The sequence below is a fragment of the Tachypleus tridentatus genome, chromosome 13, assembly GCF_004210375.1.
Source record: "Tachypleus tridentatus isolate NWPU-2018 chromosome 13, ASM421037v1, whole genome shotgun sequence".
Classification (NCBI taxonomy): domain Eukaryota; kingdom Metazoa; phylum Arthropoda; class Merostomata; order Xiphosura; family Limulidae; genus Tachypleus; species Tachypleus tridentatus.
Window position 1 is genome coordinate 150,272,578 of NC_134837.1, and position 14,607 is coordinate 150,287,184.

General features: G+C 34.1%; 1 protein-coding gene across 1 annotated transcript in view; it reads right to left on the reverse strand.

The window, feature by feature from the left end:
- LOC143238251 (protocadherin gamma-B2-like) overlaps window positions 1-14,607 on the reverse strand; it is a 66,501-nt gene that overhangs the window by 4,159 nt on the left and 47,735 nt on the right. Inside the window, exons 9-15 of the mRNA XM_076478325.1 lie at window positions 11,939-12,029; window positions 10,641-10,924; window positions 7,843-7,898; window positions 7,484-7,568; window positions 6,850-6,981; window positions 2,815-2,873; window positions 1,414-1,692 (exon numbers count right to left, since the gene is read on the reverse strand). Coding sequence (XP_076334440.1) covers window positions 1,414-1,692; window positions 2,815-2,873; window positions 6,850-6,981; window positions 7,484-7,568; window positions 7,843-7,898; window positions 10,641-10,924; window positions 11,939-12,029 — 986 coding nt within the window. The remainder of the gene's footprint in view (window positions 1-1,413; window positions 1,693-2,814; window positions 2,874-6,849; window positions 6,982-7,483; window positions 7,569-7,842; window positions 7,899-10,640; window positions 10,925-11,938; window positions 12,030-14,607) is intronic.

Genomic DNA, 14,607 nt, shown 5'->3' on the forward strand with positions numbered 1-14,607 from the left:
CAACTTTATGAATAAGAACCAACCATAAAGAGACCTGTACGGCGTTTTGTAACAGAGAATGATCTTAGACCTGGTATATAATACTGGAACTAGAAAACAAAAAGGTCATTGGTAAAAGCCGTCCACGCCATATGTTCGAGGCAATAGTATACAAAGTAATCAAGAAGAAGCAAGGTCATGATGGTAAAGTCCGTCAATATAAGGCTTTCAATCACACCTTCCATTTAACCGTCCCATTATTCCAGAAGATTGAAAATGAAATGGATATTCAGGCTATTCCAAATGAAGAATTAATGGTCAAGTCACAGGATGTAGCGCCTATGGATTTCTGTTGAAATTGGCGCTAGGAAACTGGCGCTATTGTAGACTATATGATCTATGAAAAGCATCAAGAGAGTAGTGGTGTTTTCTTGACACGACAGCTTTACAACAGAGGCGTTTGCAACAGAAATTACGCAGCAGGAGTATTGTCAAAACGCACCGACATCAGTTAGATCACTATTGCACGTGGCGACTTTGGCATCAACGACGTAATGAGGTTCCAAAGCTGTTTTAATACAACTTATTCAACTTGTTTATAAAGATGCATTTTATTTCTTAATTTTATCGTGCTAGCTAAACTTTTAAAAAACACATAATTTATGTCTTCCAGAAGTTATAAAGTAATAATTTTCTAACACACTGTAGAGAAATGAATCAATTAATAACGCAACATTTATATTAAGTGTGGCTGTTTCGCCACAAAAAAAAGAATAACAAAATACAGGGAAACGAAATACGTGTGTTACGTTTCCTTTTACGTAGGCCCCCAATGGCCCACTGGCATGTCTGCAGACTTACACTGCTAGAAACCGAGTTTAGATACCCGTGGTTGACAGAGTACAGATAGCCCATAGTGTAGCTTTGTGCGTAATTCCAAACAACCAGCCTCTTATGTGCACCGTAAAACGCATATCTTGCAAAGTTGATTTCTTTTCACTCAGGTATGTAGGGACCCGGCATGGCCAGGTGAATAAGGCACTCGACTCGCGATCTGAGGGTCGCAAGTTCGAATCCATATCACATCAAACATGCTTGCTCTTTCAGCTGCGGGAGCGTTGTAATGTGACGGTCAATCTTACTATTCGTTGGTAAAATAGTAGCCCAAGAGTAGGCGGTGGGTTGTGATGACTAGCTGCCTTCCCTTTAGTCTTACACTGAAAATTTAGGGACGGCTAGCGCAGATAGCCCTCGTTTAGCGTGGGCGAAATTCAAACCAAACCGAACCGGTACGTATGTTCTTGGTAAAAATACAGCTTCACATAAATAAGGAGCTACATGTTTAAAATTTGACTAGAATAAACAAGAATAACAGAGAGACAAATTATATAATGAAAACAAACATTATACATTATATAAGTCTTTTGTACGTACTTTTTCAAGATATAGATAGTGAGAGTGACAATTACTACAAGAAGGGATCCTAGTAATACACCAAAAACAACCATCAGTACAAAGGGATTATCTTTTCTACTGGGTTTCATTATACTCCCTAACAGCATATCTTCGGGAAAATGAACTGTTACAGGAACACTGGTCTGACGTGGAGGAACTCCATTGTCTGTGGCTACGATGAACACGTGACAGACACTGGTGTTGAGAAACTCTAGATTTCGAATTCGAAGCTCCCCTCGATTAGAAACGGCAAAAACCCTAGAAAAAACAACAATAATCGCAGGAAGAAGTTAATTTATTCTAATACCATAGTTCAATACACCCTAATAAGTATCTAAAGCACCACATGCTTCACACCTTTTGTTTTTATATTACTTTTATGGTGTTCGTTTGCACTACTTAATTAAAAGTTATAGACACCACAAAGTCTTAAACAAACTATACGTAAAAAACTTATTATTGTCATTATAAATCAAAACATGATTGTAATTTGGGGGTATCGCTGAGTTTCTTTGAGTTCAAATTTGCTTTAATTTAGCAATTTCATGTCCTCTAGTAAGTCAATGGTAAGTTTCCACACTTACAATGCTAAAACACAGTAGTCGATTCCTATTGGTGAACAGATCAGAAATAGCTTATTGTGTAATTGTTTATTAAAATAACAGCAACAGGAATTGCTGAGCTTTACTCTTCAGTTTGCCTTTCGTTTTTGTAAAATCCAGCTAGTTCAAAATTAGTACATGTCACAAACCGGCTTCCGCAGGGAGGCCCGGCATGGCCAGGTGGTAAAGGCACCCGATTCGTAATCTGAGGGTCGCGTGGTCGAATCCCTGTCACACCAAACGTGCTCGTCCTTTCAGCCGTAGGGACGTTATAATGTGGCTGTCAATCCCACTATTAATTGGCAAAAGAGTAGCCCAAGAGTTGGCGGTGGGTGGTGATGACTAGCTGCCTTCCCTCTAGCCTTACACTGCTAAATTAGGGACGGCTAGCACAGATAGCCCTCGAGTAGCTTTGTGCGAAATTCCCAAACAAACAAACAAACCGTGATAAATCTGAGTGTACGATAAGTATCGTACAACAATATTCTACAAGACATAAAGTAGCTGCTCCGGTCTACAGTTTTATGGTAATATAGTTAATAAAACAAGCAGTTATGTTCAAAAGAGTTTAGCGCTTGTTAAGCTAAAGTCGATCTCAAATCATCATCTCTTCTAAATTCTAAATAACACGAATACTATATATATATATATTTCGATACGACTCATACGAAAGAGTTAATTCGTTTTTATTAAAATGGATATAATTATTTATTAAAAACAAAAATCTTATGTTTACCCTATAACACTTTTAATTTGTAACAAACGGTGTCAAACTCACTTGGAAAATGGTCCCTTGATACTTAAGTCCACTGTGTCACCAATATCACCATCTCTAACCTATTCAAATACAAGACATGTTTGAAGTTATTATATGAAGATATGACACGTTAAATATTTATATAATTTTCATTTCCTGAAGATCACAAAAGACAATCAACCTAATGAGGATTTTTTAATACCAGAATTTATTTCCTCAACAAACGAAGGAATATTCTCATAAATAACAAATACAGCAACAACGAGATAAAATTTTAAAATAAAAATAAATAGTTGCCATTACTGCAGGTGAGAAATAATTAGTTGTTTTGTAGTATCATAAGATGAACTTTGAATAAATGGAACGTCAAGAATATATTTAATTAGCCATACTTATTATCGGGTTGGCTTGTATTGTTGTTGTTGTTTTCAACTAATTTAATATCAAACAAGTAGTTTTCTTACTTGTACAGGTAAAATATGTCAAAATTACTTTAGTATTAGTAAATGTCTCTGATTTCAAAATTTTGTTGTTGTTGTGAAACATTCGAAATATTACATATCAGGTTGATATTTATTCACATGACGAGTATTATATAGCAGGTTTGTATTTGTTTAGAGTTTCAGTGTTATCTACCAGGTTGATGTTTGTTCACATGACGAGTATTATGTAGCAGGTTTATATTTGTTTACAGTTCCAGTGTTACATACCAGGATGATATTTGTTCATACTTTTAATATTATTTTCCAGGTTGACGTTTGTTTGAAGTACCAGTATTATGTATCAGGTTGGTATTTGTTCACGGTAACTGTATTATGTACCATATTTCTGTTTTTGTGCCTTACTAATATTATGCACCAGGTTTTCTTTATTTACTTTACCAATTCTGTGCAAAAGTGTTAGGAAAGCAAAAAATTAGATTTCAGACTACTTTAAAAAATAGTGGAAAGTTAATCACAGGTGAAACATCAATTTTATTAATCATCATATTTAGTACAACAGAAGCTTAGTCGAAGTGCTTGAGTTCAACAAACAGTTAATATTTTGTGTGTGTCCCTTTTGTTTTAATAATTAAAGACAGTCTTTTAAACATTGTTACAACTTATTTAATTAGAGTGTCCTTTGAAATTTTACTCCAAATATCCCTATAAAGTGTCTCTGCAAGTAACTTTTGATTTGTCAAGTTTTTGATTTATCAGATCCTAGATATGCTCAAATGGATTGAGATCAGGGCTCTGTGAAGAGCATTGCATCATTTGGATAACACTAGCAGCTTCTTTTTTGGATAAGTAATTTCTGCAAAGGTTGGATGAATGTTTAGGGTCATTATTTTTTTTTTAGGGGGGTAGAAGAATCCTTTACAAACAATACACCAAACCACTGTACACCATGATGGATCAGTATCTGATGATACTTGCTCTGGTCTATTATTCCATCTACTTTGCAAACATCTCCTTTCGTCTTAGCAGAAAAACAACCCCAAACCGTCCCCATGCCTCTCTCGTGCTTCATGGTAGCTGCTATGCATCGAGGTAAGTATCTTTCACCCTTCTTCCACCGAATGTACAAGTTACAATTTGAATCAAATATTTCAAACTTGTACTCATCCGTCCATAACATTCTTTTCCAATTATCAATAGTCTAGTTTTGTATTTTTTAGCAAATTTCAGCCTATTGACAACGTTATGTCTCCTTCTTTTCTACTTTCAATTTTACCTGTCTTGGTCTCACGATCTAGAGTGTATTTGACAGTGTTTGGGGAATGTTTCAAGTCTATTTCAATTTGTTGGAGTCCAACAAGAATCACGTAAAGCTTTTATGTGAGCTGTCTTCTTTACTGACAATCCTCTAGGTGTTTTGAACCGTGGCATAAGGACAAAACTTAATAAATGTAGTGATAAATGCTGTTTCCATCTAGATGTATTTCTGGAGTGCTATCAAATTGATTTCTTTTAGAATATACCGGTACCGTATTCTAGCTCCTACATACCCTAAATTTGATCGATATGTTCGCTCAAGCAAAATATTTATGACATACTCTTGGTATAAATATATGACAATTCTAAAGAATGATAAACATTCTCACCATATATCACGCAATCGTCAACAGAGATCAGTGAAGCATTATCGTAGTGTTGAAATTTACATTGTGTGATGGCATGGAAAAATTAGTCCCACAAGATGGAAAGAATGAAAAAATATTCTACCGTCGTTACACTTTTTAACAGTATTGTACCTAGTCAACTGCTGACACCATTTCCGTCACGTTTAACCCCTGATGTCTTTTTAACGATATACAAATCTTGAATTGCTTAGTACAGATCATACCTGAAGAATACGGACCAGTGTTCTATCGAAACATGTAGTATGTTCTATAATTAATAGAACTTTTGTTATGCTTATAAATCATTGTTTGCCTACCTATTATTATATCAGCATAATGTGCTTCATCACTCAGGTATCAAGATTTATGTTTGGTCAAAGTACCAGTATTATGTGTACCAGGTTGATGTTTGCTGACAGTACCAGTATTATGTACCAGATTTTCAATTCAATACTTATTATGAAAAATTAAAAAAAATTGTTACAGAAACATGAACAACTAAATCGCAATAACCCACTTGCAGGAAGCCATGTAATCACTTCCTGTGATTTAACTTATTCCATGCAAATGAACAGCATCTTGTATATATGTTAAATATTTCTTTTCTTTTTCGCCATAGGTTTTGAACAATAATGTATATGAAAATAAAAATAACAACAAACAAGGTCATCCTCACTTTCTCTACCTAAGCGAAAGTTAACTCTAACGTTAAAAAATGCTGAGATTTTTATTAATACAGTGCTTATTAACTTTTACAGTAAATTCCTAAATACTTTAGTATTTAAATTTATGTCAGTAACACTAAACTGTAACATATTCATGTAAATAACAAATCAAGCATAGTGATCTATGTTGGGGTACCCGTTTTTGAAAAAACTCAATTGAAAATTTTCATATCAACATTAATCCGAGGGTCGCAGGTTCGAATCCCCGTCACACCAAACATGCTCGCCCTTTCAGCTGAAGGTGCGCTATAATTGGGGCAATCAATCCCACTACTAGTTGGTAAAAGAGTAGTCTAAGAGTTGGTGGTGGGTGGTGATGACTAGCTGCCTTCCCTCTAGTCTTATACTGCTAAATTAGGGAGGGCTAGCGCAAATAGCCCTCGTGTAGCTTTGCGCAAAAGTTAAATAAACAATACATATTAACTCAATATTATTTTTTAAACAAAAAATAACCATATCTATATCTCAAAATTAATCTTGTCAGCTACAGGCTAGTAGAATATCGATGCTTCCATAAAAAGTATAGCAATAGTGTGTAAAGTAAGAATTAAAACAAAATGTTTTTACTGGTACTATTTTAAATTTTCTTGCTTCAAGACAAGTTCCTCGGTGAGTGGAATAATATAGTACGTACATATAAACAAAGAGAACGTGTTAATATTCTAATGCAAAAGTGAAGTCGTCTCAAAGATATTTGTAACATCGTGGTAACTTTATTTTTTCAGGTTTGTCAACTTTCATAAATCGCTCATTGGAAAGAAATACTCGCAACCGACTGTTTTCCCATCATTAAATAATAACATCTACAGGCTTTAGAAATGTACACACAAGGTCGGTAACTGAAAAACAAGAATAAATTTATACATAAACGTGGAAAATTGTAGATGTAAAGTTGGACATCTATCGTCTACGTTATTTGAGTTGATTTTTTACTTGCTATATTGCTGAATGATGGGATTTACATTCACTTTGTATATTACAATATTAGAGAGCCATATTCGATGACAAATTCTAATATGTAAACCATGGGTTCGGTCTGAAAATATTCTTCCCCAGATGGGATAAAGTAATTATATGGGCGAAGAACGCTAAAATCCTACGTTCAATTCTCCGCCGTGAGCACATCAGTTAGCCTTATACGGTTTTGCTCTGAAGTAAACAGATTCATATAGTTTTACTTGTTTTATAATTAATTACGACTTAAACTCAATGTATGAACACACTCACCTCTACCTTCCCTACCAATGTTCCAATCCGAATCTCTGAATCCTTCACTAAAAACGTATACTGTGACTCCATAAAGACAGGGTCGTTGTCATTAACATTCATAACAGTAATATTCAATAAAGCCACATCACTCTATATAGAGAATTAGAAGAACCGAAAGGAGAAATTTAGATATTTAAGCTCTATGATTAACCACTATGAATAAAAACAAAACATGTGAGAAAAACTTGGCACAATTAATAGCAAAAACCCGACTGTCACTTTTGTTACAGTGAATATTTTACACCGTAGTGACTAAAGACAGAAAGCTAATTTTAAATATCTAAATTTAAAGTTCGGATAGTAGGTAGTATTTTTAAAGGGAACTACAGAACTGTAGTGAAATGAGTGAAAAACGTATTTAATTCACAGTTCTTCTGCATTTTTTTACGAATTAAAACTTTGCACTTTCTATTTTTTCACATCAGTTTACATTAAACAACGTTTTGATTAAGAACTTTTCACTTGTTCAGAGTATAGGAAGAATAAATTAACTCGAAGTATAACATTCACGAATAACGATTCTTCAGTTTTGTATATATATACTATTTTTATGAAGTTGATTGTTTTGTTATGGAAACAGAAGTTAACGAACCTGATGACCGTCTGAAGCTATAACACGAAGAGCAAACTGTTGTCGATTTTCAAAGTCCAAAGGCTTTGCAATAATGACTTCACCACTTGAAACGACATGAAATAATACTATTTCTCATTGATATTTGGGAAATACAGAATAAATTATACAAATTTTGTTAGAAGGTTTTGTGTATTTAGCTACTCATAATAACAAAGAAACCGAAATTTACGGAAAACTTTTAAATAAACTCATTAGACGGCAATCTATAGTTAAACAAGAAAATACGTTTGTAATTAAACACAGAAAATAAATGATTTTCTAATATAATCAATGTTTAACTAGTAAAAGAGGAGTATGAAATGCGATACTTAACTTACTTATTTCTTACAGCAAATTGCTTGTCTGGATCATCTAACAGCTGGAATCGAACATTCTGAAAAAAAATGATAATAATGACTTAGCAATTTCTAATAAAAGACAAAAACAAATAAAAAGAATAGAAATTTTCGATTTCGTACTCAAAATAATTTCAGTAAATTACCCAAGTATGTAGTTTCACTTTATTTGATTTTCGAATGACTTTGCAATTGAATTATCACTACATTTAGAATAAACGTATCATTATAAAACTGGTCAAGTATTAAAATACACTTAATGTGCTGGGAAACAAACTTCTGGAAATATAATAATCCACATTTTAATAACGTTTCATGTTTATTTTTACTTTTGTAATTGACTCTATGATTAGAGTTTTCTTTTCAATTGCAAAATTTCTAGAAGCCCGAAAGTAGGCTCCCAGCAAATCTTACTGAATTATACGTTGACTAATAAAATATGCTTCTTAAACATTAACTAAAACATAAGCAGTCCTGGAAGTTTAGTTACTATAATTTCTATAGTTCGATAAAGCTTTTCTTTGTAAAAATGTATATTTAAGTAACAATGGAGTGAGTATGAAAACTAAGAAACGATCAACAGTAAATTCTGCATATTTGTTAAAATATTCTAAATCTGAGTTTTACGGTAAAGTTGTGGAACTCTTACATCAGTCTTTGTCGTGGTTAGTAACCTATATCATTATCTAAGTCAAATTATCAATTACCTATTATTTTATATTACCAGACCGTAATTATTACAACCACTAAAGATACTATATACAGCTTACAAGAAGATGAAAAATAAGAATTTTTAACCAAAATAATATCAGCAATCTAGAAAGCGATGAAACTTAAACGCTTCTATAACATAGAACTAACAGAAAAATCAACTCCGACGAACTTTGAGAAAAACAATCACTTCCATAAATCTACCAGCAGACAAAGCCAATGCTGCTGTATTCATGGAAAAAGAGGAATGCACCAAACTCTAGTTGATTTTGGCTTGTTTTTGTGATTCGGTTGTATTACCATGGGCTACCTGAGCTCTTTTTATTACGGGTATCAAAACTCAATTTTTAGCGTTGAGGCCTGCAAACTCATCGTCGAATCAACAGGAAACAACTCTAACTGGATAAAACCATTACAAGAAGATGGGGCCTACCCGCAATGGCCTACAGAGGGGAAAAAATAAAACACAACTACACGAGAAACATAAAAAATAACTTGTTGCAGGAACAATCAAACAACTTATATTAAACCACAGCATAAATTCACACGTAAAATTCCCTAATAAAACTATCCTCTCTGCCTCATAGTTAATTGCAAAGATTCACTATCCCTTACCTAAGTATTTTGTTCACATAATATCACTGTTAACAGGGAAAATATGCTCACTTATTAAAAACTCAGTATACTTTGTAGAAATTATAAAATCAACCACGATAATCTAGTAAACAATGATTAGCTTCAATGATTCTAACCTGTTCACTAACGTAACAATTAGCTTTTGAGAACTACAGATACGTTTAAAAGTAACAAAACTTCAAGTAACGCAGTAAACAGACAACCTTCAAGATAAAAAAATCGTAACTCTTGGTATAAACACAGCTTACTTTTAACATGAAAATAAATATTACGAACAACAAGACAGTCTAGTTATGGACTTGACACTATCACTGATACGAGTCTCTACAAGAAGCATTTCGAGTACAATGCACTTAAAATAGCTATCCTGAAGCGCAAAATTCGGTTTTCATATGATGACAACATGTTAAGAAGCCATAGCATAGTATTGTCGTTATTACACACCAAGTTATTGAACGATCCAATGAAGTGCAGGAACGACATTTACGTATCTTTGGTAGATTGTTTAGGCAGAGTATTCATGATAAAACTTTGTAGAATGGACAACAAAGTCTCCTGTTGTGGAGACTATAAAAAACCGACAACACATTACACATACACTGACCTGAAGACGAAAGGCGGAGAACTTTCGAAACGTCGTCCTCAACACTTGTGTCTCCACAACAGGCAGTTGCCGCTAATTCTACAAAGTTTAATCATTTACATATCTCGTGAATGTGTACTGTGATATGTTGGAAAAACAAAAGCAAAATTCAAAAGCTTGATAGACATACAAAACTTTGTAATACCAAAATATCACGTCAAAGAGCAGTAGCAAACAATAAAATGGAATAATATTAACATAATGGTATGTGAACACATACAAAAAGAAGAAATATAAAAGAAGCCTTCTTAATACCTTCCTAACTGATACATCACTCAGCCAACCTAGCACAGACGTCAGCAAAATATGAATACTCCTCCTGAAAATATTCAATTAATTAATTCGTTCATATTTTAACGAGGAAGATTTCGAACGCATGGATAGCACACAAACGTTTTTCACAAGATAACCCAAGATCGAATCCAACTTACTGATATTTCACATACAATCTTATCAAATTCTCATCCTGAACATGGCCGTAGAATAGCAGCTGAAATGAATGGTATAAACTAATTGATAGTAAAAAATAGTAACTAAACAATAATTAGACTTCGGTTATTGCTTGATCTAACCATGATAAAGACATCTGAAACATACTCTAATGCAGGTATACACACGTACTTACAAATATATAGTTCATTTCTTTGCTGAATAAACTTCCACATCTTAATAAATTTCCTGGCTATAAGCCTTGAATTTACATGTTAAAACTCTCGAAAATAATCTTTAGTATAATGGCTAACGGTTAATGATAAGTAAAAATTAACATGATGAGACAGTAAAGATTCACCGTATTTGTAGATTTTGAAGTTTGGATAGTTAAGATGACCGCACCAGGAGGAGTACTTTCTAATACTGTCGTGACGTAAGCAGTCTGTAAAAATTTGAGAACTGTTGGAACTGGCCGATTAGTTATGACTGTCAAAGTGGTCAGAGAGTACCTATCCTTGTTGTCAACTTGTGTAGCTCGAATCACCAGAGTCAAGGGTAGAGGCAAGTTTTGGGGTACAGGTCTTTTAATAGCAACTTTTCCAGAGTTTCGATCTAGTTCGAAGTAGGAATATTCTTCAGAATCTGAAAAGAAATACAAATTGTATCAAACAACAGACGCTATCAAGTAATTAACTGTGTTGAGCTCAAGTGCAGTGGGTTTGAGAATCATCTAGATCTAAGAACAAGGTTTACGATAATATATAACTTAGAGGTTTTGGAATCCACGATGGTCAGCGGTAACTTTACGACGCAAATATAGGGTGTTCGATTTTCTTCAGTGGACGCGACGTATAGCCAAATGTGGCTTTGCCCTGAAATACACCCACGCAGGGGCACACATTTTTAAAAAAAAAAGTAGGCTAAATTTTTGAATTCTACTTGGTCCGTTTATACTTCCCCCGTGGTACAGCAGTATACATACAGACTTATAAGGCTAGAAACCGGGTTTCGATACCCTTAGTGGGTAGAGCACAGATAGCCCTCTGTGAAGCTTTGTGCTTAATGACAAGGAACAACAACAATTCCTGTTAACTTCCATTTTACAATAATCATAAGCTAAGCTCCAATTTAAAAAGCTTTTTTGATTAAGATATTTATCCACTGTAGAAATAATCTTTACTAACCCCTAGAGGCTGCGCGAAATTAAGAACAAACCAAAACCCTTAGAAGCTGGATAATTCGTACTTCGTTAGTTTTATTTCAACTTCACAATATTACAAAAATGTAAATACATACATATATTTATCATACAGGTTCAAGTAATTTTGTCATTGTAAATAAAGCTTACTTAAAAAAGGGTTTGGTTCTTTGTTATCAATCGCAAAGATATACGACAGGTATCGAAGCCCCATTTTTAGGAAGGAGAATTATTGAGCTGAAAGTGAGAATATTTACAGCATGACAACTTTCAATATATTTTTTATAATTATATTTTACATTTTTAAGGAAAAATGACATATTACTTATATTTACAATGACATATCTTAAAATTATTTTCGCGTGCTAAGTTTATGATTTTAAAGATTACTTGGAAACCAGTTACAAATACATTATTTCAGATTTCACATAGCTGTAATAAAATCAATAGTAAGTTACCAGAGTTAAAATAATATTCAATAGGAGCCTTTATACCAACATCTGGGTCTTCAGCTCGAATTTGACTTGGTAATATTGTCAACTGCATCCCCTATGTATGAAAGTAGAAATATTTAACAATTTTAAACATAAAAACTGTTTCAAAATGAAAGAAGTTTAATTACGAATAAAAACAACACGGAAAACACATATTCTCATAAAGCATTTAACTTTCCCTATCAGATTCACTTACATATTTCATAAAATTATTTGAATTTCTCTTTTTTACTTTTCTGAAATTGAAAAAAAAAGAACTAAAACATAAAACAAAACGATGAGAAAACTTCAATTTAACAGAAACATACCCCCAAATGAAATCTGATTTCGGTGTAGAAAACTAAACAAGTAGTTCTCTGTTCTGACTGATGGACAAGAGGAAAGAAAGCGAAGAAACTGCACTCGACAATAAATGTTTAGCTAATTATTCTTTGTTACACAGAACACGGATCCGTTGAAGGAAGGCAGCTAGTAAAGAGCACCCACCTCTAGCTCGTGGGCTACTCTTATCTGACTGAATAGTGGGATATGGTCGTCACTCATAACGCAGCCATGGCATCATATGCCAATGATTTGAGTCTAAATCAAAATTCGAAGATATTTTTGTTTCTCATATTACTAATGTGTTTTTTCTACGAAATCCTCCCTAACAAGTTGCTAACACATCAACAATCAATAACTCTGTATGCAAAAAAAAATTTTTTTTTTCCTTTCTGAACTGAATTACTTCAGGATCAAACGGTGGAAGCATTTATCACCAGGTGTTTTAATAAATGGACATATGGAATATATCTACATGATCAATTTAACTTCCTTTCAGCTGCTTCAGTCTCAAATGAAACCAGAGCAACAACAATGAAACCCATGATAAATGTCCACAGACGAATATAAACTAAGTGGTATGTGGGTCAAATTACAGAAGAAGAGCCAGTAAAAGGACTTTATATTTAATGTGTTAAATTAAAATGCAGTTAAAGTTTTAAAGATTGTTCGTTATAAGCTTATGATAAGTTTCTTTCCACTGCGAGTTTATTTCAGCTGTGGTGACTTACTGATTTGCATATTCAAAATCGATGGAATATAACGTACTTAATTATTTGTACATTGGTATGAATGACCTCAATAGGTATATTTACAAACTTCTGCTGAGAAGAAGCAATAAAACAAAAACGTTGAAATGGCCATCGGATCACAGAAAGTGAAATGAAGAAAGCTGGAGATATATGCTCTTCAGAGAACTTTAGCAACAATTATTGTCAGTTTGCTTGACGGGGGGAGAGGAGAAAATATCATAGTCAGTGTACAACATCTGTAGCGAAGCATTGTGAGAGTACAGCACAAGTTTGAGGCTGTATCTCATTCAACAATTTCTTTGATCTACACAAAACTGATGACACCCTGACTGTTGACAATCACAAGAAGATTCTGATTTATCATACTATTCCCCCAGAAACGTGTAACTGGTGGAATTGACTGTAATGTTAACGGTACATCTGTTTGTACTTACTTTTGTGATTCTTAGCTATTAGGATGTTTGTTTGTTTGTTTTTTGAATTTCACACAAAGCTATTCGAGGGCTATCTGTGCTAGCTGTCCCAAATTTAGTAGTGTAAGACTAGAGGGAAGGCACCTAGTCATCACCACCCACCGCCAACTCTTGGGCTACTCTTTTACCAACGAATAGTGGGATTGACCGTCACATTATAACGTCCCCACGGCTGAAAGAGCGAGCATGTTTGGCGCGACGGGGATGCGAACCCGCGACCCTCAAATTACTAGTCGCACGCCTTAACACGCTTGGCCATGTCGGGCCAGCTATTAGAAGCACCGTAATCTACAAAGTCATAGAATTACAAGGAAATTGGTGCTTAAATAGTTTCTAAAAATGTAGTTAGGGCGTTCGGCTTGCAATCTGAGGGTAGTAGGTTCGAAATTCCCCCAAACCAAATATGGTCACCCTTTCAGCTGTGGATGTGTTATAATGTTACGATCAATTCCACTATTGATTGGCGAGAGTGTTTAGTGGTTCTCCGCACAATTCCTTCCTATTTGATTGACTCTTGCAGTCTCTACTCTACGATTATAATGAGCTAAAACTGACATTAACGGATTACCTAATTGTGTTATGGATGTTGGTTTGCCTTATCTGGCTGTCAAAACAACCACATCACTGATTTGAGAGCAGTTGTACCTTTTGCTAATGACATTTTAAAACGTTTGGAGCCAATTTGCAACAGCTTGTAGTGATTGGCTGGCTTTAATATGTTCATTGATTTTCCACTTGAGTAAAACATCCAAGTGTATTCTCTGAGACCTAGCCATGGTTCATGAACATTTTAAATTCTACAAGTCACTTCAAAATGGCAACAGAGATATGGTTGTACGAGATCATTATAGTTTAGGCTGTTTGACCAAAAATGTGCATTTAAGATACCCGAATGTTTTAACAACAAACTAAGGAAAGTGTTCGCCGCGTTTAATAACTGTTACAATATCACGTTTCCCTTGTTTTTAACCTTTAGTTTTGATCACTTCACTTTATTAACGTTATACTACGATTTTACATTTTGTTTGGGAAATTGAAATAACTTTTTTAACGATAAAAACAACAGTGCGAGTGTATATATATATAT